This window comes from Mus musculus, chromosome 3 (assembly GCF_000001635.26).
Source record: "Mus musculus strain C57BL/6J chromosome 3, GRCm38.p6 C57BL/6J".
NCBI lineage: Eukaryota > Metazoa > Chordata > Mammalia > Rodentia > Muridae > Mus > Mus musculus.
In genome coordinates this window covers 9,250,025-9,276,233 of record NC_000069.6, presented here as the reverse complement: position 1 = coordinate 9,276,233, position 26,209 = coordinate 9,250,025, and the positions used below count along the sequence as shown (strand labels likewise).

Below are 26,209 nucleotides of genomic sequence, written 5' to 3'. Positions count from 1 at the left end.
GGCAGCAGAGCAAACTCGAGGTGGGACAGAGGGTACAGAGTGACATTTAGTCTAGAGCATTGAGTCTAACACACCTAAGAAGTAGTGTTTAGATGGTTAAAAGGGCAGCTTGCTTTCCCCTAACAGGTCATTCTGCTCTTCATCCATGTACTGGGTTTTAAAGACCATATACCAGCACTAATAGGGACCTTTGTCAAAAGCGTTAGCCGGTTGGCAGTAACCAACCTGTATTGTAATAAGTCAACTAAGCCAACTAAGTAATTCTAACTAAACGTTGAAAACTGACTTTCTGTGGGGACTTTTTTTCTTTTTTGTAAAAGTGCTCAAATTAAATAAATGCCACCAAATGTGAATTTTATTATTCCACTTGTTTCCAAGAACAGAAATTTAATAAATAAGACTACAGATCTGGGGCTGGAGAGATGGCTCAGTAGTTAAGAGCACAGACTGCTCTTCCAGAGGTCCTGAGTTCAATTCCCAGCAACCACATGGTGGCTCACAACCATCTGTAATGGGATCTGATGCCCTCTTCTGGTGTGTCTGAAGACAGCAATGGTGTACTCATAAAATACATACATAAAATAAATCTTAGGCCAGGCGTGGTGGTGCACGCCTGTAATCCCAGGACTTGGGAGGCAGAGGCAGGCGGATTTCTGAGTTCGAGGCCAGTCTGGTCTACAAAGTGAGTTCCAGGACAACCAGGGCTATACAGAGAAACCCTGTCTCGAAAAAAACAAAAATAAATAAATAAATAAATCTTAAAAAAAAAAAAAAAGGGGACTGCAGATCTGGTGCTTGGGCTGATAACAAAAATGGTCTGAGTTACCAGATAATGATAAACAATGCCAGGGGGAGCAAAGAATAAGGCCACTCAAAAAATGCCAAGTATATAAAAGGACCCTAGAATTATCCCATTCACAAAGTATCTAGAATGCTCTTAGGATAATACTTGGAAGGTTAACATGGCAAGTACAAAAAAGAAATGGCTTGTGTTGGGAAGAATGGGGGAATGTTTTCAGAAATTTGACTATAGGATGGAAGAGAGAGAAACAATAAGAAACTAAGTCCCTAAAGATGTTACAGATACTGACATCTGAACAGAGAAAGGAGTATTCAACACAGAGCAGACCCATGGGGAGGGTGTTGATGGATGCTTCTGTATGTTAGCACTGTTCACGCACAGAAAGAGGACCGCTTGGGATTGCTAGCAAGGTTCAGTGACAGAGCCTGTATCTCAAGGGAATAAGGTGGCAAATGGCAGAGCAGGATATAAAATATCCTCCTCAGGCATATCTCTCTCATCTCTATCTCTCTCTTCCCTCCTCTCCCCCCCTCAGACAGACAGACAGACAGACACACAGACACACACACCAGAGATCTGAAACCAGAGCTTAGGCACATTTTAAGAATGTTAGTATCTGTTTTCTCAATAGGAAGCAACAGTGGGACATGAGATAACTAGCTAGAGTACCTCACTCTTCTTCACAAACACTAGTATTAAACACGAGGTAGAATACTTTGACCTTTGCAACCCAATAGTAGCCCCAAGCACACGGAGCTGCTGCAATAATTGCTAGGATTAAAAGCTCTACCACTATGCCCTGCTGGAAGTCATTATTCTTAAATGTTCAGACAACCTTTTATCATAATTCTCTCAAGATGGTTTGACATACATGCTTGTTCTGTTCCTGAATTATTCTACTAAAGTGATCTGCTACATGCATTCCTCAACCAGCTGGCTTTTTTGGTTCTTTGGGTGGTCACTTAAGTAGGCTGGCCTCATTCATGATCTATACGTATCAACTAGTTCTTTAAATCTTCCTATCTCCTATCCTAAAGTATTATACATGTCATTTTGTGAGGCTGGGGATCAGTGAACACCTGCCTACCATGCATGAGCCCCTGGATTCAATGCCCATCATTGAAGGAAAATTAACGTCCAGGTGTAATCTTAATCCTACAGATCTAGGTAGGAAATTCCTCACCCCAAAATCAGCTGTGTTGTTTTCCTTCAAAATCAAAAGTAAAGCCAGGTGTGGTGGCGCACGCCTTTAATCCCAGCACTCGGGAAGCAGAGGCAGGCGGATTTCTGAGTTCGAGGCCAGCCTGGTCTACAAAGTGAGTTCCAGGACAGCCAGGGATATCCAGAGAAACCCTGTCTCAAAAAACCAAACAAAAACAAAAACCAAACAAACAAACAAAACCCAAACAAACAAAATCAAAAGTACACTGTGATACAGTTAATCTAAGGAATGACTCTTGAAGGAACCAAGTACTTCATTTGTTCTTCATTCCAAAACTACATCTCAGGGCCAATTTTCTAGCTGTTGTTAATAGGCTTTCACAAGTATGTGGCTTTATTTAGGAATTAGTCTTGTTAGGAGAGTAGCAGTTACTCTTGGGCTGGAAAGCTAAGAACACTGGCTGCTCTACCTACAAAAGGACCTACATTTGACTCCCAGCATCCATGTGGTGGCTCAAAACTGTCTGAAACTCCAGTTCTAGGGGAGCTGGCATCCAAGCTTCCATCTGTTCCAGACAAGCAAGTTACACATAGATACACATGCAAGCAAAACACCCCTATGCATTAAAAAACCATCAGAAATGCCTCTTTCTCTCCTTCCTGTGCCATCTCTACCAGGAGTCCTCTTGACTCCTTACTAAGTTTTTTGTTGTTGTTGTTAATAACCCTTCCTATCAAATGGCTCTTGACCTATGGCTGACTTTATTTACAATATTCAAGCAGAAAGCTCTTGGATTAAAAGTGTATGTATGCTAAGGCTGAGCCACACTACAACTAAAAACAGGTTTTTCCAGTACACAGCACAATCTCGAGGTTTTTCCACAGTGTGATCAAATACCCTGCAACACTGAGTGCAAGAATCAAGTTGAGGTCAACTAAGCTACGTAAGTTGCTGCCTGCTTCACGGACCCCCCCCAAAAGAGGTGAAGGGGTATCCTGTGGGACAGGTTTCCCCCTAAGCCTATGAGGACCCCAAATCTGCCTCTAAGGAGATGATTAATTCCAACAAGTAATCTCCTTGCCCCCAAATGATCCATGTTCCCCTGCCCCTGCTGTGAAACACGGCACACGTTCATGATCCCAGCCAATCAGGAAACTCTGTGGGAAGATGGTCAAGTCCAAGGCGAGTCTGGGCATTTTATTAAAACTGTCTTTAAAATATTTACACAAAACTGCAGTGTGAAACCATAAGTAAAATGAAATAAATGAAATACTATAAAGTATAGTGTTTCAAGTTATAAAACACATGGAACAAGGTACTACCATCAAATGAGGGTAATCTTAGTACCAAGGTAACAGCACAGAAAAGGGGGGCTAGGAATCATTCTAGAGCCTGTGTGTGACACTGTCTGGGGTGGAGTCCGCTGGCTTTGCTTAGGGTCCTCAGCATTCGCCATTTCTAAGTGCAGCGCAGGCTAGCCTGGCTTCTTCAGGATCCCAATACTCATGTGAATGACATGTGAATTGATGGCAGGAAAAAAACAAAAATAGCTGAAACTCATATAAAACTCGAGATAAATGATCTACACAAATTTCATTTTCATATAAACACAGCATTCATAAATTATCATAGCATATAAAAATGTCTGCAGATAGTTGCAGAACTAAAAGCAGGCCCTCTTCATAAACAGGCATAGGTATCTTTTTCTCTTTAGTCTTTCCCATTCAGTAATTTCATTTACAACCCAAATGCAAATACTAGTTCCTGTAGCACCCTAGAAACTTGTTTTCCACTCAAACTCACTGATTCAAGTGACAGACTGCAACTGCCCTGTCTTGCTTATACTAGACATCATAGTTTCTTTTCCTCACCATTCAAAGACATATTTATGCCAATAGACCTAGTCAGTACACTCCATAACTCAAATCTAATTAGAGATCAAATACTCCTTTGCCAAGTCATAAAACAAAGATCACAGCTTAGCCTTTGACATACAAAGATTAGTAGTCTTAAGTCTGAGCATACCTCAGTTCTTTTAATGTGATTGTTTGTTATCTTGAGATTTACAATTTTTGTTTCTAGATTTCTTATGATGTGAAAAGGGGAAAATATCATTTGTTATATTATAACCTTTTTCAAAGAGTACAGCTTTAAGAATAAAAATTTTCAAACTGCTGTGGTTAGAGAGTGATTAGCTCAGTTACCAATTGTTTGTGTCACCCTTATAAGCGCCAATGCTGGGCTTTCTCTATAGGCAGACCCCTGACACTTTCTGGCCAGCCAGCGAAGCATAGTCAGCAAAGCAGGAACCAAGCAAGCAAGCAAGCAAGCCCCACCTTATTAAAAACAAAAAAACAAGAAAGGCACATTGTCTACACACACACTCAGGGTTTAAGAGCGCCAGCTTATCTTCCAGGGCCTGGATCTAATTAATCCCCAGCACCATCCCGGCCTCCTCTTCTAGCTCCCACGGCACCAACCATACACGTAGTGACCATACATACAAAACAAAAATTCATACAAAACATAACATACAAAACAAAAATTCAAAGAGAGAGAAATTTAAAACAACCTGGCCAACTAATATATTGCTGCCAGAAACCAAATATTCAGTAGTATATAAATAAATCTTAAAAAAAAAAAAGTATGTTCAGTAAGATTTCATGGCCCAATTTTTAAAGTAAGCAGTAAGCCATGCTTCTAATAAAAGTGATTTTAAAAAACAAAACAAAACTGGCTTACTTTTCACAGCATACTCTACAATAAAGATGCCTGAAAGATTTAATCCTTCATTTTTATTTATTTTTAAAAATTCTGACACAGGGCTACACAGAAAAACCCATCTCGAAAAACCAAAACAAACAACCAAACAAACAAAAAAACAAAAACAAAACCAAGATTTACCTAAATATCTGGAATTGAATCCAAGTCCCATAAATGGAGACTGCATATTAATCCAACACCCTACTGGGTTATAGTATAGTTATAGTTATAGTATAGTTATAGTCAGTGCAACATGCAGACTAGATGTGTAAAAGCAGCACTGGGGAAACTGCAGCAAGGGGCTAAGCTGAGGTACATAGCCAGACTCTGCCTTAACAACAGAAATGCTTCTCCATGACAAAATAGGTATATTCACATTCAAGAAAAAAATTGAAAATACACAAAATAAACTTTTTATTCTCAAAATTAATTTTCTTTAAGAGCTTGGGTTTTTAGAGATTTTTGTGATTTCCTGTTAGAGAGATCATTAGAGGCACACTGGGGACTCTCCAGTGACAGGGCTACACGTAAAACTCACACCTCAACCAAAGTAAACCCCATGGCTTTAGACTCTGCTTTTAACAAACTTATAACAACAAGGTCAAAATAGTGAGATATCAAAAATGTCTAACAGTCATAAAATATTATTTTAATGGCAAGTGAGCTATATCTCAGTGGGTAAAGACATGACCTGAGTTCAGTCCCTGTGAGCTATATGGCAAGGAGAGAACTAATTCTCCATAAGTTGCAAAGCACAAACACACACACACACACACACACACACACAAATAAATAGATGTGTTAATTTCTTAATAAATAATAATGAACAACTATCACCATAAATATAGGAGAACAGAAATGCTGGTTAGCATATAACTTTAAAAATAAAAGTTCTATAACTAGAATTACTAATTATTTCAGATATATGCTTTATTAGGCTTCCCAAAAAGGCATGCAGCTTGAGCCCGGGTTCCTCAAAACTGCGTTCTAAATACCAGCTTATATGCAGTTTCCCTGGGAGGCAAATACATCAATTACAAAGGTGAGGCCAGGGCCAGTGAGATGTGAGTCTGTAAAGTCCCTCACTGCCACACTTACTGTCCTGAGTTGGTCCCCGGGAGCCATCAAGTACAAGGAGAGAACCAGCTCCTACAAATTGTCCCCTGAGTTCCAAATGTGCACTGCACTAACTCTGCAAATGTGCACATTCAAAACAACAAAAATGTAATAATCAAAAGACAGGTTGTGGCAGCACCCTGAGTTACCAAAATGTTTCAGAAGCTGAGGCAGGAGCATCACAAGTTCAAATTTTTCCTAAGCTATACACAAAATTTATCAAAAGGTAGGATATATTGTACCAACCTGTGTCAGAATTTTTAAAAATAAATAAAAATGAAGGATTAAGTGCACACCTCACTAACAAGGCCCTGCATTTAAACCAAGACTGAAAAACCCCTAATAACTAAAGTTCAAATCTCAGATTTCATTTCAGATAGTTAAAATTTTTTAATATCATAAGATCATTTTTCCCTTTATTTGATTAAGGAGTGTTCAGTTTTTAAATCTATCAACTCGGTATCAAAGGACAAGCATGCTACCCCTCCCCGGTTCCCTCCATGTCTGGATAGAATCAAGCCTAGCAGTTAAGTCCAACAAGATATGATTGCTTACAGATCCAAAATGTGCCGTCTCAATCAAACCTGCAGAGGATGTTACAAGGTGCAACCCCCGTTTCAGCATAACGGGACAAAGGGTGCATTCTTAGAGCTGTCGTTATAAACTATACAAGTCACACTCCCTTTTAAGGGCTCACAAATCTAAATATGCCAAGCATTGAATTTAGATTTCAAAATATTCACTAGTACTTTTCAGATGTTTATAAGAGAGCTTTAAAATCATGCAAAAGCATGTCTCGCTCATTTTTTACTTTTAAGTGAAAAATTAAACACAATAATGATATAGATGTTAACATATTTTCAAGTTCATAACTACATTTTTAAGGTTTTAACAGCAGACATGATTTTGAAGGCTCCTACTTTTACCAGGAGACTAATCTTGGGAAAGGCAACCATACCTTAAATAAACACTACACTTGTTATATTGGTCAAACTTCCCTGCAAAGTTAAACGTCAGTTCTCTATATTCAATAATAGATGAAATAGCACTTAAATTAGAAAAACATGGATTCAGAGAGGTATTATTTATATTTCTAATCCAGATAGAGGGATTAAAACTATGTCCAAATTCTACTATAAATGGCAGAATGGGGGCATTATAGAAGTTAATTTTGACTCAAACTGAAGGTAACCTCTAATAACTGTCATTATACACACAGGCTGCTTAAGGTCATCGTTGTCAGCAAGCCAAGACCATCTATCTAGCATTTGGCAGAAAGTACATAGCACTGGAAAACTGTTATAAATAACTTCAATAGTCTTTTTTAACTTTAAGGGCACAGACATAACTTGTCATTTAATTTTCATATAACCCTGTAAACAGTACCCAGCTTAACTTACACCCATCATAGTCTATACAGAGAGGAGCAGTTTTCAAGAGCTAACTGAACCTGGGCTTTTATTCCACCAGTGGATTCAACCATTTGTAGACTCACCGTACATAGAACTTCAACTGGAATCCCTAAGCTAAAAGTTATCCTGACCTGTAATGCTCAAGGTTTCCAATCTATGGCTAAGATTAATAGACAGTTTTTTTGACAAGGACTAAACAAAGCTTTGCTAGAAATAGTTCCTTCTGTTTATATACAGGCCTTTCAACCATACCAAACATAAAGTATAGCTTTTTTGTCAGGGCTGCTTCAAAGCCCAGCTGGGCATGGTAATATACATCTTTAATCACACCACAGGGAAGGCAAAGCAGCTTTGTGAGTTTGAGGCCAACCTGGGCTACATGGGGAGCTGGTCCAGATCAGCCAAAGCTACACAGTGAGACTCCAAGAAAAATGGCTCACACTATTTTCTGACCATCAAGTTCTTAATAAGGTCTATTTTCTTTCCTGTTTCCTTTTACCTGCATGTATGCGCGCTACTTTTCACATTTGTGCCTATGCCCTCAGAGGGTGTTAAGTCCCAGGACTTACAGCTGGTGGTGACTCACTATATGGGTGCTGAGAATTTAACTCAAGTCTTCTAGAAGACACATCTTTTGGAGAATTTATTTTGATTTTTATTATATAAACAAAGGTATAGAAACTAACCAAAGATTAGTGTCATTATATTCTTAAAAGTTACAAGAAAGGCACATACATGCCTTTGAACCCAGCACTTGTAAGGCAGGTCTCTGAGTTTAAGGCCAGCCTGGTCTACAGAGCAAGTTCCAGGTCAGCCAGGGCTACACAGAGAAACTGACTTGAAAAAAAGTTACAAGAAATATATTTCTACCTCTCTTTAAAACTATGTTGGAAGTGAAAGTCTGTATTACTCTGGGGAAAGTGCACTGGAAGGTGTTATGTGAATGAACAGTCATGAGGGCTTCTGAGAAGCTAGTGCCACCCGCTTACTAACAAAACCAGGTGCTCAGTGCTGCTCCATGTTTTATGGGAATTCTTAAAAAGGAGCCAGCTTCATCTCTTTGTACTAGATGAACATACAGAACAAACGAGTGGCCCTACAACTGTCCATTCTTATTCTCCACTATAGGCAGAGCTTTGATAGGAGCACTTTGGCTCTGGAACAGCCTTGTGAGCAATCACAAAATGCAGACTTGCTCACAGGGCTGCCCACCAGCAAGGCCAGACTATGAGCTATATGTGAATTACACAAACACTAGCTTGACCTCTTATTTTCCTGTATCTTGCATACTGTTTAGGTGAGAGAAAACCCACTTTTCTGCCACTGAATGATGCTGTAACTCTCCTTTAGAGACACTATCAAATTATAAAAGTGTCACCAGTTGATATGCAGCTTGTCATGATGAAACCAAATTTATGAATTCAGGTACCAAAGTGCAACCAATGATTTAAAAGCATCAAAAATTATCTTTTTTTAGGATGGGATAAACTGACTCATTAAACTATCCACAATTTTTGATAGACCTGGTGCATTGATATGGATGGTAAGAAAATGCTTGCTAAAATAATTGCTAAGTAAATGCTAAAGACTTCTGAAAGTATCCAATCTGGGTCAATATTATTGTTTTAAGTCACTCCAATATTATATGGTAGTTGTTAAGAACAGTGTTAGCTCTGATTGGTCCTGCCACCACTCAAAATACCTGCTTAATTTTCCAAAGGATTTTTATTGTATGCATATTTCCAGGTGCTCAAAATCTGTATGTGTGTGGGCACACATACACACATACGTTTAAACACTTGACAGAGTTAACTACCACAGTGGAACACTAAATGCAGCAGAAAGTCCTGATAGTTACCAGTTTTGAATTGTTAAGACTTCTGTATTAGTAAGCCAAAAACAAAGTGCTAGCTAAGGGGTCTACTGTTAGTGTTGACACAGCCCTCTACTCTCTGTTCTTGGAAGGTAAAGCCAAGAGTCTAAGGATGGATAGAAAGGTGATCCTCAGCCACATAGTGAATTAGAGGCCAGCCTGTCCTAGAGCCTGTCTCTAACACAAGTCTCAGTAGGGACTTGCCGATAAGAACTGACATAAAATACAAGGAAAAAAGAACAGCAATGGGGAAAGGTGCTTTGCAACCTAAGTTTTATTCCTGGAACCTTCATAACATGAGAATTCCACAAAGCAGTCCTTTGAATTTTGCATGTGTGTACTATGGTTCACTTACATACACACACACACACACACACACACACACAAAGAGAGAGAGAGAAAGAGAGAGGGAGAGAGAAACAGCAGATAAATGGATAAGTAAAAGAATATTTAACATAAAATACTCCATCATTATCATAGACACTAAACAGGCATGGTTTTGTTTGCTATTGGGACAGCCCTGGCTGTAATGGAACATGCTCTGTTGACCAACCAGGCTGGCCATTAAGTTGCAGAGATCTACCTGCCTCTGTCATGAAAATGCTGAAGTGTAAGTGTACCCAACTCAAGCCCCTTGAGATAAACAGGCATTAAATCACTAAACTAATGGTGCACAAACCTAAAATATGGATAGGAAATGTCAAATCCCTGAGATGTTTCAAAGTTAGAAACAGCCAGTTTAAAATAAGGTAAATGTCTACATTTTCCATTTTCTAGAAGTCCTTCACTCGGTTCATTTAAAAAATAAACAAACAGATAGATAGATAAAAAGGTCTTTACCACCAATATGACATGCTACGACTCTTGCACAGTATATACACTGTCTAGGAATATACTGAAAATAAGAGCTCCATGGCCTGGAAGGAAAAACTGCAATTCCACAGAAACAGCCCCACCCCCAGAAAACAGGCTAATAGTCCACCCCACCACAAGCTGTTCAAATGACAATGACAGTCAGGTGACAATAAGAAAAGCATTCCTGCTTCTGGAGACCTGTAATAGGCAGAGTCACGCTAAAGAGTCATCTTGGAATCAGCAAACTTCTGTAACAATAAATGTTTAAATGTGAACTAGATCCTACAACTGAATTTCAGGAGACAAAGTGATTAGTTACACATTACAACTAAACACTGTCATAAAGTAGTGCAGAGGCTGCCAATAGGATAATACTGATACTGTCCTTGACAATACTGATGAAGGGATTTGAGAGTCCAATTTAAAATGTTTCCAAATTATGAAAAGGCAAACCCTAAAATCACTTTTAGTTTCGGTTAGCATCTAATAAATTTACATAACACAGTTATCACTTATTATAAGAAAGCTCTTCAAACTGTGATATACAATGGGCTGAGGATATTAACAATTCTGACTTAAAGATTAAAGACAGCGTGAGTGATCTTATGGTGTTTACAGAGATACAACCTTACCCTAAGTCAGAAAGAGTCTGTTACATAGTTATTAATAAGGCTTTTGGCAGGTGGTACTTTAGTTACCACCCACTCTAAAACTTAAACTCACATAGACACACAAAAGACCCAAAACTAAGAACTAAGTATCCTTAGTTCTAATACATTAATAATTAAAAGTAAACTTCAGCAGGTACAAAACTGGACTGACAACCTTACCTGGCTCTTCCTTGATGAGTAAGGCCTTGCTTTCTTCTGGGTAGGCAGCAGGGGGCTGCATCACTGAGCAATCTTCTACCTTTGTCTCACTGTTAGGCGGTATATTATAAACAAATCTCTTTGTAGTTTGGTTTTTCCTCCTTGCTTTGCCAGTCTCTTGAGAGGTCATATTATTCCAAATAAACACTTTTGTTTTACCTTGAGATTCATTTTCAGCCAATTCAGGAGAGCCATCCCGGATCCAGTTACTGTCATTCATCTGGTAGTTTTCTACTTGGCCCTCGTCGACATCACAGCCTTCGTTTTCAGTTTTTATATTACTTGCCAAGTTGGTCAGGTTCCGCGTTGCCCAGAAGCTGGCGATCTTCTGTTCCCGTGAGGATGAAGGCAGGCTGTCCCTGCTAACTGGCTTCCTATTGTTATAGTCCACAACCACAGACTCCGGAGCTTCCGATTTAATGCTGATATTTAAGGCATCTTTAATGAAATTCCTGCAAGTTTGAACGACTTCACTCATTTGAAGGTAGCTAGCCACTGTCATCACTTCAATGGCGTTTTGGCTTGTGAGCACCAGGTTCCCAGAATACAGGAAGTCCAAGATGACTGAAAAACCTTGAACTGCAGCAATATCTAAGTGGGTAGTATTGTTTTGGTTAGGGCTTTCTTTGTTTGAAACACAATATAAAGTCTTAAAGAAACGGCTGCCTGCAACCAGGATGTTCTTATGAGCTTTAAAGATTTTCCCGCTCACCACAATGCTGACATCACAAAGAATATCTTTCTTTCTCTGTTCATCTAGTTGTCGAAGAAGTTGATAGCAATAAGAGTTCTCATTTGGCCTGCTATTAAAGTCACAGTACCCCTCCTCTGATGGTATTTCTGACTCCTGTAATTGGAGAAAAACATTAACATTAAATTTTATAATATAAATGTTATAATAAATTTTTATAAGTCCAAGGGAAACAAATATAACTGTTAAATCATTATTCAAGCATGACAATTCATGAATAGTTATACACTTTGAGATAAAAATATTCACCATATTAAACTCCAAAAGAAGTCTATCAAGGCTGGCGCAACTCGCTATTACAGAAAGAAAGAAAGAAAGAAAGAAAGAAAGAAAGAAAGAAAGAAAGAAAGAAAGAAAGAGAGAGAGAGAGAAAGAGGGGGGGAAGGGGAGGAGGGGGCAAGCAAGAGAAAGACATCCAAGGATCAGCATGATTTCATTGGCTTCTTTTCACATATAAGCTAAGAATGAATTTCAAAACTTAAAAGTAACAATTATTTTCTTAAGAAATTATCGCCGGGCGTGGTGGTGCACGCCTTTAATCCCAGCACCCGGATTTCTGAGTTGGAGGCCAGCCTGGTCTACAGAGTGAGTTCCAGGACAGCTGGTGCTACACAGAGAAACCGTGTCTCGAAACCACTCCCCCACCCCCCACAAAAGAAAGAAATGATCATTTACTTGAGATCAAATCACTCTGCTCTATCAGCCAGGAAAGCAGATGCCAAAGGAAGTAGAAAGGTAAACTTAAGTTCAGGCAAACACTGTAATAGAATGGTTCAGATCAATGATGTTAATTAAATCTAAACTAGTGGAAACTTCTTTCCACTATGAGCATATCCAGTTATTTTTCTAGTCAACTTTCAAAATGCCTTCTCTTTATGGTCACAAATACTATCTCATCTATAAGGTGATTAAAAATTCCTGAATTCAAGAGGCTTTGATGTATATAAATTTTGCTTTTCATTGGGTATGCAAGTATTCATTCTAATTCTATTTAGCATCCCTTTAAATAAGGTTCCTATATAGCAATTAAGCTACCATGTAGTTCAAAGCTGTAATCATACTGGTGAAGCTGAGAGGGGAAGAGTCCAAGGCCATCCCCAACTCCAGTGTGTTTGAGACCAGCCTAAAGGAGGTGTCGGGGAGGAGGGTGCCCTCTGGCACAATCCCCAGCACTGCAAGAAAAAACATACAACACTAAGACATGGCTGGAGAAATGACTTAATGGTTCAGATCATTAGCTGCCCTTACAGAGGAGTGGGTTCAGTTCAATTCCCAGCAGAACATGGTTGGCTGAAAAACCATCTGTTAACTCCATTTCCAGGGGATCTAGTACCATCTTTTGGTTGCAAAGCAACTACACCCCCACCCCAAATAATAAAACTAATCTTCAAGATTTACATGCTATAAAAATTAGAGTATGATCTAATTTCAGAATGTGTCCTTTGGCAACTCAGTCTTCCCTGAGGCCTTGAGTGGTAGTAATATTATTAAAATTCGTTCTTATTATTAACGTGTCTTCACTAGTAACTAGACAGGCAAGTCCTGCAGGCAGAGTTTTGTATATCCCCACCACCTTCAACACTGCTTTCGCAGTATTTCTGCACTCTTTCCCATTGTTAACTGTCGAGTAAGAGACCAGCAGCAGCACAGACTGTTGGCACTCTAGTACTCACTGCTGCTGCAGCACGACGGAGCAGGACGGAGCGCCTGCGGACCTGCAGTGTAAAGAGCTGCTCCAGACTGAAGAATGGGAAACACAGTAGAAATCTAGCTGCACTATGCCTTTGGCAGCCTTAATCTTAGTGGAGATTAAGTCTCATGAAGCCATTGTGCTGTAGCAAACATCCCAAGCCCATCCTATTATACAGAATGCTCCATGCTCTACAGTAGCCATTTTCCTCTACTAAAATGACTCAATGATCTTCAAAAACTCTACAAGAATAACGTAGGTGAAACAAACCTATTCATTAGTGTAAGTCTTAACTTTTTGCTTTGAAAAAAGTGAGGCTTCAAAAATGAGGGGATAGCTGGAGCACGCATGGTAGAATAAAGCCTTTAATCCCAGCACTCCTAAGGCAGGCGAGGCAGCCAGTACTACAGTGTGAATTCTGGGAGGGAAATGCTTTAGCTTCACTAATAAGCCCCTCCCCTTCCCTTCTCTCTCCTCTCTCCTCAATCCCTGGCAAAGAATATGCATGAGACCTACCCGAGTTCTAAGAGGCTATTTTTTAAAACATAAATCTGATATACAAGCCATGTTACAAAATTTCAAACTACTTAGCAAAAGAGTTACATAAAATGACAATTCTAAAAATGTCCATAATAAAGTTCTATCTTTCTATGAAAAGAGCCAATCACACAGACCTGATGAAACCTGGGTCTCTGTACAGCCCTGGCTGTCCTGGAATTCACTTTGTAGACCAAGCTAGCCTCGAACTCAGAAATCCACCTGCCTCCCGGGTGCTGGGATTTGGGATTAAAGGCGTGTGCCACCACGCCGGGCTGAACCCGGGTTTAAATTAAAACAATCTGAATGTTACCTTGCTCTTCAGACAGTTGGAAGCATGAAAGACAACTTTCCTTTTGGTACAGACCTAGCTCTAAACATTGTGATGCATGCTGCTGTAGACCTGGCTAACAAGCAGGTCCATTTGTTTGGTTCTGAGTCTACCTAGTAGATAGTGCAGAAAAGGGGAGATCCCTTGGAAGAAGGAATCTGACAAACTATGGCAGCATTTCTATGAAGTCTGTGGGGGGCAGTGAATTAGCATTTCAAAGTAAACAACCACCTAAAGTTTAAATAACAAGCAGTATGATCAGGAGCCCTATAATCAGACTTTGGAAAGCCAAGGCAGGAAGTTCATTTTGTAGGCCTGTCTGGAATATACAATTGAGCCAATCTCTAAGTGTGGGGAAGGTGAACCTGGGTCCCCCTCCTCCTCTAATAGCAACAAATGTCCCTAAGCACCCTGAGCTCTGCCAGCTTGGTAAAGGGCTGTCTTAGTAGCTGTTGTACACAGCTTATCCTTCCGTGAGTTGTGGGAAAGGAGTCACTCTGTGAAAGCAAACGGTGGGTGGTGGTCTACAGTGGCAATAAAACAATGGTGGTTACATAGTATTTCATTTGTATAATATGGGTATGTTGTGGCTAGGCTTCTGTAATTTTTAAAGCAATTTCAAGTAATTTTTAAAAATAAGGACATTTTGTGTGACAAATGTAACATAATTACATAATTTGGTGGGACCACTTCAGAAAATGTAGGATCTAATGACGTAGCTTTAAGATGGTTGCAATAATTAGATATAACCCCCTCCTAATGTGGGTTTTACCTTCCCTTTCTGGATGGGAAGTCTCACTATGTATTCCTATAGTCCCAGGGTATTCAACACCCTCTTCCTGGCCGCCTTGGGTACCAGGTATACATGTTCTTCATATACTACATGCAGGCAAAACAAGTATACACATAAGATAAATATTTTTTAAAGAAAAAAAATTCTTCAAAATAATGTCATGAGAGGCTGGAGAGATGGCTCAGCAGTTAAGAGCACTGACTGCTCTTCCAGAGGTCCTGAGTTCAAATCCCAGCAACCACATGGTGGCTCACAACCATCTGTAATGGGATCTGATGCCCTCTTCTGGTGTGTCTGAAGACACCTATGGTGTACCCAGATACATAAAATGAAATAAATCTTTAAAAAAAAAAAGTCATGAATTTATCTTCTCTCCCAAGAGATTAGAAGATTTTTTTTTTTTTGCAAAACAACTAAGTAGACACAGCAAATAAAGACATTATTTGCTGAATCCAGTAAATTAAGAAATTCCTTTAATCAAATCTTTGTATTAGAGTAAAAAATGTTAAAGGATTCAGGTCTATGCTATCTAAGAGCTGGTGTCCATTCCAATTTCCCTGTGGGGACAGAGGTGCTTTGAAGATAAGAAATTAATATGGCAGGAGGCTGCACATTTTAAACAAATGAGATACCATTTTAAAAAGATAACCAAGATGCTCTGTAGCATCCTTAAAAGTCTAGATTCATAAGAGATGCAAGGTGTAACCCAGTGTCCATAAAGCACAAATAAACAACACAGTTCCCACATGTAAACACCCCCCACGTCCATCAGATTTATAAACAAGCAGCACTTCCATTCCTAGTGACACATGCCTGTAATCCCAACACCTGGGATATGAACAGGACAATAACAAGGTCCAGGCCATTCTGAGCTATATACAGAAGGACCACAATAAACTGATAGAGCTGAGCCTGAAGACAAAGGCTGATAACGGTGGCAGTGACTGGGAAGCTAAAGCAGGAGGGTCTCAAGTTCAAGCTTTGTCGGTTTTGGTTTCTCTGTGCAGCTCTGGCTGTCCTGGAACTCACAAAGATAAGCCTGCCTCTGCCTAAGTGCTGGGACTAAAGGCATGTGCCACTATGCCTGACTTTAAATGAAAACGTAATGAGCTGGGATGGCTGCCTATGATAACCCTAGGCTCAAATCCCAGTGCCATACAAATAAATAAAAGCTTATCTTTCAAAAAGGGCAAGAACTGCTGTTATGTATGCCTTATGGAACTTTTAATTGTAAGTGTGAGAGAAAGAGACAAGTAGAGAGACAGAGTGTGTGTGAGTGTGTGAGTGTGTGTGTGTGTGTGTGGGTGTGGGTGTAGGTCCAGGCTTAACAAAAGATACATTGGATTGGCTGACAGACTGAAGAAAGAAATGTGAAGAGGAATCAATACCAGAGAATGAAGACAAATGCTATGACCAGCTGGGAACCTACTGTTAATAGTTCTAGCATAGTAGCTTAATTGGTAGAGTGCTTGTCTGGCATGCACAAAGTCCTGTGTCCTGTGCTTGATCCACAGCACTGCCTAAGACCAGGTACAGTGATATATGCAGCTGTAGCCCAATCACTGGGGTTATGGAGACAAAGACCATTAGTTCAAAATCATTCAGTGAAGAAGGTTGAGTTCCGGGGCTGGAGAGAGCTCAGAACATTATTTGGTGCTCTTGCAGAGAATTGGGCTGAGTTCCTGGTATCCATGTCATGTCTCACAGGAGACTCTCTTAGACTCAGCTAATATGAGATATGCATGTGGTATACACATAAATACATGCAGACAAATACACACAAAACTGAAAAGAGCGAATTTAAGGCCAGCCAGGCTTTACTGTTTCCTCTTGGCTTATTTACAAAGGGGGAGAGTGTGATGTAATGTATTAGAGGAAGCAAAGACCTTGAAACTAGGGAAGGCGATGTTAAGGGGCGATGAGACCTGGGAGAGATGGCAGTTACTCTTTCCCCATTCTACCTTGGAGAACTTCACTGCAACCTGTAAACCACTAGGCAAGCCCCCCTTTGAGGTGAAGGAGCAAAGCTAACTGATACAGACTTGACCACAGCTTATCAGCCCATTAACAACAATAGAAAAACACTTAGTGTAAAAGGCTGTTTTCCTTTCTTGCTCAGAATTTTGTCTACGATAATCAGCAGAAAAGACATTTTCACAAGTATCAGTATATGAACCTAAAGTACATAAAAATCAGTATTGCTTTGTTTCAATAACTCACTAGGAACAGTATATTGAGAGAAAATAATTTCTACTTCCAAATTTAAAAATAAAATTCAATTTCTAGAATGTGAAGACAAACAAGGTCATAGCAAATATAATCACAATCTTCTACTGGTGCTAACGCATTTAACTGCCGATTTAAAAAAAAAAGTAGATCAGTTCTCCTCTGCAGTCTATCATCTCTATTACAGTGCCTTGTGTGTTGATGTTATTCTCTTTTATGGCTCAAACACTATCCCTAGAAATTCTACTTCTGTTGTTTCATTTCCTTTAAGGCAGGGTCTGACTACATAGCCCTAGCTGGCCTGGAATCCACTATGCAGACCAACACGAAGATCAGCCTACCTCTGTCTGCCTATGTGGTAGGCAATACAATACAATACCACATCCACCATAAATTCTAATTCTTTTTGGGAATGAGGAGCTGAGTTTCAAGTGATTCTAATCCTTGGTTTTGCATACATGTGTGTGTGTGTGTGTGTGTGTGTGTGTGTGTGTGTGTGTGTGTGTGAGAGAGAGAGAGAGAGAGAGAGAATGAATATGAATGAGTGTGTGTGTGTGTGTGTGTGTGTGTATGTATGTATGTATGTATGTATGTATGTATGTAGAGCCCTAGCTGTTCTGGAACTCACTTTGTAGACTATGCTGGCCTCAAACTCAAACTCAGAGATTCCCCTGCCTCTGCCTCCCAAGTACAGGAATTAAAAACCTGTCCTGCCATCACCACCTGGCCTCTAGTATAGATCTTTTTTGTTGTTGTTGTTTTTCTGAGACAGGGTTTCTCTGTGTAGCCCTGGCTGTCCTGGAACTCAGAAATCCACCTGCCTCTGTCTCCCACGTGCTGGGATTAAAGGCATGTGCCACCCCTGCCCGGCTAGTATAGATCTTTATTATAAGCTTTCTCCTCAAATTGTAAACCCACATATGCAGTATGCTGGTACTTCTAAATAGGAGCACATAGACATTTGATTCTCTTACTAAAAATCATGTTGTTAGCCATTTGTGTCCATACACACACATGCTGTATAGCACACATGCTCCTGTATTCATACATGCCAAGTATGTATACATAGATCACAACAAAAAAACACTTTCTTTCTAAGTTGTTAAAAACTAGCCAAAAAAGCAAGAGTATACAACTAACCTTTGGAACTTCCTGTTTCCAAAGCAAGGGCTGGCAGACCTGCCTCACCTTTCTCTTTTCCACCTGACATCAACGTATTCCAACTAGTAATTTCAATCACATCACTGGGTTGAATTCATGTTTAATTTCTGGAAAGGTTAACTAAGCTTACAATAATAATAATTTGGGTGTACGCTGTAGGCCTAGCAGACTGCATAGAGTTGACAGAATGAGTGATCTGGGCTCTGAGAATTTCACAATTGGGTAGAAAGTGGTCTGAACCAAGCTACAGTGGTAATCACTATAATTAAAGCAATTTAAAAATCTTTCTGGGCCAAATGGCCAAATTCTGAATGAGATAATTCTTGAAATTGACTCTGAGGATACTTAAAAAAACTATAGAGATCTCCAGCACCAAACAAGTGTCTTACTTTCCAATGGAGGGTCCTCTCTTACAAGAATCTTCGATTCCTCCCAGGGAGGATGTAGTCAGTGGCACTTGACTAGCGAGCATGCACAGAACCCTAGGATCAAAACGCCTCCCCCAAACAACACAGTTCTTCCCCAAGCCTACAGATATGTATCTGTAGACCCAGCAATAGAGGCACAATTTGAAGTAAAAGTCCCAGAGATCCCCAAGCTGGTTAAGAGTGCTCATCACATAAACCTGACAGCTAATGGTGCTTGGCAGCCCACAACTTACAGAGTAACATCCACCAAGCTGCCCTCCAGCCTACACACACACACACACACACACACGTCTTAAAATAATCGTAAGAGTTTGAGGTCATGAGAAACTGTGCTTCAAAAACAAAACCCCAAACCCCACCACCAAAGCCAAAGCCCCACTTCTCCTTGGGGTCGGTCCCTAACAACTAAGGTCTAAGTAAAAAGACAGGCCCTGAACCCAAGTGCACGGACAGACTCGGACTTCCAATTACCAGGGAGCAGGCAGGACATGACCAGAGGGTTAGGCTCCAACGAGCCTGTGGAACCTTGCAAAAACCTAGCTCCAAAAAGTTTTGTTGTTTGTTTTTGGTCACCACCAAAACAAAGTAAGAAGAGGAGGAGGAGAGGGAGGAAGAAGAGAAGGAAAAGAAAGGACTTTTATATAAAGAATAAGAAACAAGTCCTGGGCAAAGAACATGTCTGTAGGTCCAGCAACTCAGGAGCCTGAACCAGGACACTCACAAGTGTCAAGGCCTACCAGGGCTTGCAGGTAGGAGTCCCAGACCAGCCTAGGCAATGCCTGACAAGATCCTGTCTTAAATGGGGGGAGGGGGGGCCTGGTGGTGGAGGCGGCACACAACCTTTAATTCCAGCACAGTGAGGCAGAGGAGGACCAGTCAGGGCTACACAAAGAAGCCATGCCTCTGTGTAAAAGGGGCACTAAAGACACAGTTCAACAGTAAAGCTTGGACCAGTGTGCAAGAGGCCTTAGCTTTTCAATTCCCGTACCTGACCTCCCAAGAAAATGAGAAATAAAAGTAAACTTTAATAATGTACTAATAACAACATATTAACTCAAAAATCCAACACATGCTTTTAGCCCCAGGAACTCCTGAGGCAGAGATAGGTCAGTAATCTCTGGAGTTCAAGGCCAGGCTCATCTACAAAGTGAGTTTCAGACTAGCCAGGCCTATATGAAGAGATCCTGTCTCAAAACACTAATGAGCAAGAACACCCAGCATTGTACAAGCTTGAAGTCCCATCACTTACAAGACCAGGGTACTGGGGTCTTCTGTTGGATACTGAGCCAGGCTATGAAGCAAAGTAAAATACTGTCTTTAAAAGCAGCACCGCAGCCGGGCCTGGTGGCGCACGCCTTTAATCCCAGCACTTGGGAGGCAGAGGCAGGTGGATTTCTGAGTTCGAGAGACCAGCCTGGTCTACAGAGTGAGTTCCAAGACAGCCAGGGCTATACAGAGAAACCCTGTCTCGAAAAACCAATAGCAAAATAATAATAATAATAATAATAATAATAATAATAATAAAAGCAGCGCAGCAGAGACTGAAGCAATCAGAGACTGAAGCGATGACCGTGCAGCGCTTGCTGCTCTTCCAAGGGCTGGCATCTCATTCTGACCACTCACATCAGGTGACTGATTCACAAGCCCAGAAACTAAGTTCCCCAGCAGATCCCATGCCTCTGACTTCCTCAGGCACCTGCAACCCAAGTGTGCACACCCACTATATACACAACACACACATAATAAAAAGGGAAATTAAACATTTATGACATCACAAAAGGTCTTTTAATTAAAAAAAAAAAAAAAAAGGAGCAGATCAGCGGCAGAGTGATTTCCTAGCATAAATGAGACCTTAAATTTGATCCTTACCTCTAGAAAAACTGAAATGAATGAGGGCTGGATGTGTTGACACACACCTTTAATCCCAGCATGCAGGGAGGTCAGGCTAGGATACACAATTCCAGGACAGCCAGGGCTACATAGAGAAATCCTAGGGGCTAGGGGAAAGGAAGTCTTAGAACTATCCATATGAACTGGAGGTAGAGGCAAGGTGATCATGAATTCAAACTCAGTCTGCCCCAAAGTGAGGCTGTGTCTCAAAGGAAAGAGAAGTGTGAGGAAAGGAGGGAGTAAACCCTTCCGGCCTACAGGGTCTCATTACATTACAGAGCCCTATTGGCTGCTCTAGAGCTGAGCTCCTGGTGCCTTGAGTTTTAGACAGCACTGGGTTTAAGAGAATGTTGACAGCATGCCCAGGTCAAACTCAGCCCTTCCTGAGTTTCAGAACTCACATACAGTATTTTATTTTTACACTGTCTCTCAGGTATATACCTGAAGATGACCTTCATATTTTCACTTCCCATGAGCTTTATATGTATGACCACACACACATGCATCACATTTGCGCCTGCTGGATGCCCTGGCAACTGGAATTATGGATGGCTATGAGCTACCATGTGATGACAACCAGACCTCACCTTGTGAAGAGCAACAAGCACTCTTAACCACCGAGCCATCTCTTCAGCAGCTTCCATCTCATTTTTAAAATGAGGAAGCTAATAATACAGGACACTATGAAACTGAATTACATTTATAGTGAGAAAAACTCAAAATGCCCAGGCTTATGGGCCTCAGTCTTGGAAAGTATGAATGGGGAAATAATCTGCTCTCCATTCAAGAATAATACCATTACAAAGTGGCTTCAAAATGGATGACACAAAGACATTCTGAGGTCAAACCATGCTACCCAAGATTCTGTTGTAGTAAGATAAAAATGTAAACGCTGGCACTTATGAACGAGGGACCAGGAAATAAACCAATCTTGGGCGTGGGGAGTGCTGCTCAGCAGTGAGAGCTTGGGTCTACCCAGGGTAAGGTACCAGATCAGCTACCCAACACTAGTTAAACCCTCACTGGGGCCTGGTGGGCCAGGAGTCCAAACATTGAGAAATAGGTAAGAGGGTCAAAGCAGGCATGAGGCCAACCAGGGGACAAGACACTGTCTTCACGCTTGTCTAAGAGTAAGCTATAATAAAATAAGCATGATACAAAATAACGGTTAGAGGACCAGGACCCAAGAATGTTCTTACAGAATGTTACACTGCCTCCTAAAGGTAACCAAAGGCTACAGGGCAACAACAACCACACAACCCCCACCCCATCAAATCCTGCTAGGAACCGGTCACTGTTAACAAGGGAAAGAGACTTTACAGGTGTTTCTTGGAAGAATAAGCTATTCCTCAAACAAAGGTTAGTCACAAGTGAAGATAAATGATGAAGTGGTAACACCTAAAATTCAACCAAGGAAACCAATACATAACTCCTCAAGTTTAAGGCGTTAACCCAAGTCTTAAAAAGTGGGATGGCTCCTACCTCACACAAAACCACCATGTCGTCGGGAAATGGAAAGGGTAGTTCAGAGTCAAGTTGACAAAAGGTTTTTCCCTAGAACTGAGCTCTGGAGACCTAGGTACACGCCTGCAGGATACACCCATTTACTAGGGTGGACCATAAGATTATCCACCTAATCCCCTCTGAGTTATGGATCACTGAGCAGCTAATTTTTAGTCCCACTCATGTTTGCCTACAGAACAGAATATTCTAAATACTAGATTTAAAAACTCATTCCAATTAAAAAAATCTAAAATACTTACATACCAATACTTGGAAAATTCAGCCTTCCATTTTTCACAAGCCACAGCTTCTATCATCTTACTAAATACTTCCAGGTATTTATTACTTAACTCTTAAAGACTGAAAAGCCTTAACCCTTTAATGACTGAAATGCTTCTTCTATAAAAGGAAACAAATTTACTTTCCTGGATAATGTAAATGAGTCTGATACAGCTAAAACAAAAGTGTCAGGCCTATCAAACTTCCAGGACAAACTCCAAAGGTAGTGATAAAGAAAACTGAGATCAGAACCTGCATTTGCTCAAAGCTCACTTTTTCCCCCATTACAAAAGTCTTTATAAGCACTAGCCTCAGGCTGTCATCCAGGGTTTAAGGCAATTTACTAAATGGGCTTTACATCTTAAAAGTAAGTGACCTTCAGAAGGTGTGGTAGCACACACCTTTAATCCCAGCACTCCAGAGGCAGGCAGATCGGTGAGTTTGAAACCAGCCTGGTCTATATACTTAAGAGCTCCAAGGTAGCCAGAGACCCTAGAGAGGAGAGAAAGAAGGGGGGGGCGGATAGGGGAGAGACCTTTCTAAGATTTAGGAAATTTTGTGCAAATAAAAACTCAACCCAAACAAGCTCCATTTCCCTGCCTTCTGGGGGAAAAAAAAAAAACCCAACCAAACAAAATAACCCATGCTTTTAAAACTAAAGCCTCTCTAAGCTGGGTTACTTGTGTGACTAATAAACTATAGTGTAAGTGTGCTGAGCAGCAGGATGGCTCCCATAAACACCATGGTGAGGTACTAATACCTGAGTGTCGGTCAGCAACACAAAAGAATCAATTCCACCCACCACCACAGGTTGTCTGAGTCATAAAAAGGAAGACTGACCAACAGCTATTTGACTTGAAAAGGGCTATCAAAACGGTCAGGCTCCTGTAAAAAGGGGGGAGGGGGACTAAAGCTCATAGGTAGGCTTGCTCTGTAACTAGGTTTCCAGTGAGCAAATGAAGCCCAAATCACTTCACATTAAACATTTCCAGAGCTAAGATTAACACCCTTCATATAAGCTATTCACGACCATGTTTTTGAAAAGGATAATACACTCAGAAGAGAAATATCAGTAAGTAACTAGCTAAAGTGTACAATGATTATACCAAACAAGTTTAACAGAGACGGACATCGTAAAATTATTTACCCTACTGAACTAACTTCCTGTACATTTGCATAAGCCTCTCATATTTCACATTATCTCGACCTGACACGAGTTTAAGAGTGGACAGCCTGTAGCACCGAAGCTTAAGGAAACTGTTTAATCCATTCTTCAGGCTACTTCTAGTACTTTAGTGTCTACGAACACAAGAAGGGACAGTTCTAAAATCTCCTCTGACTTAAAAAAAAAAATCCTTTTTGACCGAAAGTCAATCAAAGGTTAAAATCTCCAACCTCTCCCAGCCTCTCTCTCGGATTCAATCTCACAGGCAAACCCTAACTCGAAAAAGAAGATAAACCCAGCGATATCATTAGAAAACTGTCCTTCTACCCCTCCTCCCCCAATAGATCCACAACTTTGGAAAACTTTGTTTCCAGGCTTTCTAAACCCCTACGCATAAGCTCTCGCGAACCTCTCTCGATCGGAACGAAGTGAGTCTTCCCCCGGAGGATCTTAATTTCCCCCCTTCTTTACTTTAGTTTTAGTCTTCCCCACTGATAAACCTTTCCCAAAAGATGTGGTCGAAAAGCAAAGGCAGGATCTACGGTACCTGGGCGTTGGCTTCGTGGAGTTTGTGTTCGGTGGAGACGTGGTGCCTTAGGAGCAGGGTTTTCTTGTAGTTGCGGGTCCCTCGCGAAAGCTCATCATGCCCCACCTGGGTAAGGTCCACGCCGCCCCCATCCTCGGGGATCTTTTGGCACCATCCGCAGAACATAAGGCCGGTATCCTTGGAGTACCGCAGCCAAGGGAAGTCCTTGAGCCAAGAGGTCTGGAAGGAGCACTGGAGCTTCTGCAAGAGGGACTTGGGCCTCGCGAGCGGGAAGTGCTGGACAGTCTCTCCTTCGCCAGCTCCCACACCGCTGCCCTCCGCTTCGTCCCCACCATCGCCGCCCGACCGCCTGCTGCTGCTGCAGCTGCCGCCTTCCGCCCCACTGCCATCGCCCGGGCTCGCCCCCTCCTCCTCGGTGCTGTAGCTCAGGGACGCCCCGTCCTGCATCCACTCCTTCCCCTCCAGCGCGTCCAGCTCCGGATCCACGGCCGCCGGCCCTCGCCCATTGAAATGCCTGAGGGGCCACGCCGAGGTCTCCGGGCGGCCGCGGCTGCTGCCATTGTTGCCGAGACCCCCGCCGCCTCCCCCGCGGAAGGCCAGAGTCCGACGGTTCCTTTCCGCTAGCAGGGGGCCCCCCGCGCCGCCGCCCAGCAAGGAGGGGCCGCCCGTGTCCTGAGGGAGCAGCAGCAACTCCTTGACGTCCTCGGCGGCGGCCGCGCCGGCGGCGGCCTCCGAGTCCTGGGGCTCCAGGCCCTCCAATTCCATTTCCTCGTCGGCCCCGCGCCCATTCGGCTGCTGCGGCGCGGGCGGCGCGGGCAGTCGCGGTTGCGGCTGCGGAGGCCAAGAAGAGGCCTCCCCGCCAGCGTTATTGTTCGTGGGGCCGCCGCCGCCGGTGACCAACCCGCCTCCTCGGAACGCCAGCGTCCTGCGGTTCATCTCACTGAACGACATGGCGCGCGCCGCGGTCACCGCCGCCGCCGCCGCCGCCCGGTGCCTCGGCTCGCGCCCGGGCTCCGGCCGCGTCCCGCGCGCTCGCCGCGGCTCCCCCAACGCTTCGCCCCCGCCCCCGCCCCCGGCGCTGCGCTGCGCCGCTCTGCGCTGCGCTCCCGCCGGCCCGGCCTCACCCTCCCGCCGGCTCGCGCTCGCTCCCGGGCCGCCGCACGCGTCTACTGCCGCCGCCGTCCCAGCCGCGTCCTCTCCACCCGCGCCCCGCCGCGCTCCGGGCAGCGTCCCGCGCGGAGCGGTGGGCGGGCAGCGGAGCGGCGAGCCGGGCGCGTGCGGCCTTCGAAGTTGAGGAGGAGTGCGGTTGCCCCTCCGCTGCCCCGCTTCAGCGCTGCGCGCACACACCGGCCCGCCAACAGATCTCCGTCCTCGGGGGGAGTCGTGTCGCCGCCGCCGGCTGCCGAGGCGCGGACGCGAGAGGCGCGCTAAGCCGCCAGGCTCCGCCACATAGCGAGCCGACAATAAAGCCGGCGGAGCGTTTCCGTCCGACCAGGCCCTGGCGGAGGTCGAATGGCAAATGAACAACGGACCGTGCGCCCACAATGCACCGGGGTAGCAGTAACCGCTGGAGGGGGAGAGGGTGGGGGCCGGCCGGGGGAGGGGGCGGGCTGGGCCGGGCTGGGCTGGGCCGGGGGCGCCCGGGGACCGGGAAAGGGGCCGGCCGCTCGGGCCCGCGGGCGGGGGTGCGGCCACGGGAAGGAAGCGGGCGGGGCACGGGCTGGGGTCTCGGGGCGGGGCCGGCTCGGCCAGGACAAACAGCTGGCGGGTGTCAGGGGCCGGCTCGCCGCGGCGCGCCCGTGCGCACGGTCCCCGGCTCTCGCCACGACTTCACCTGGGACTCCAGGAGTAAGTGCGGTGGGAGCGCGCCCGGCCCTGTCATCTGCCGGGGGAGGGGTGGGTGGCCGTGCCCGAGGAAGTGAACTTATTTTGTTCCTGCACAAAAGACTGGACCAGGCGGTGCCTCCCTCGCGAGGACACCTCCTTGGGCTCCTTGTGTACGCCGGGCAGCACCTCTGGCCCCGGGCGACGATCGTTTCGCAGAAAATGCACCGCC

At 43.1% G+C, this 26,209-nt stretch overlaps 1 protein-coding gene across 1 annotated transcript in view; it reads right to left on the bottom strand.

The window, feature by feature from the left end:
* The window catches only part of Zbtb10 (zinc finger and BTB domain containing 10), a 34,767-nt gene extending 9,100 nt beyond the window's left edge, over window positions 1–25,667 (bottom strand). The window contains exons 1-2 of the mRNA NM_177660.3: window positions 24,154–25,667; window positions 10,814–11,699 (exon numbers count right to left, since the gene is read on the bottom strand). Of these exons, the coding sequence (NP_808328.2) occupies window positions 10,814–11,699; window positions 24,154–25,104 (1,837 nt within the window). The 5' untranslated portion in view covers window positions 25,105–25,667. The remainder of the gene's footprint in view (window positions 1–10,813; window positions 11,700–24,153) is intronic.
* Between the last annotated feature and the right edge of the window lie 542 nt (window positions 25,668–26,209).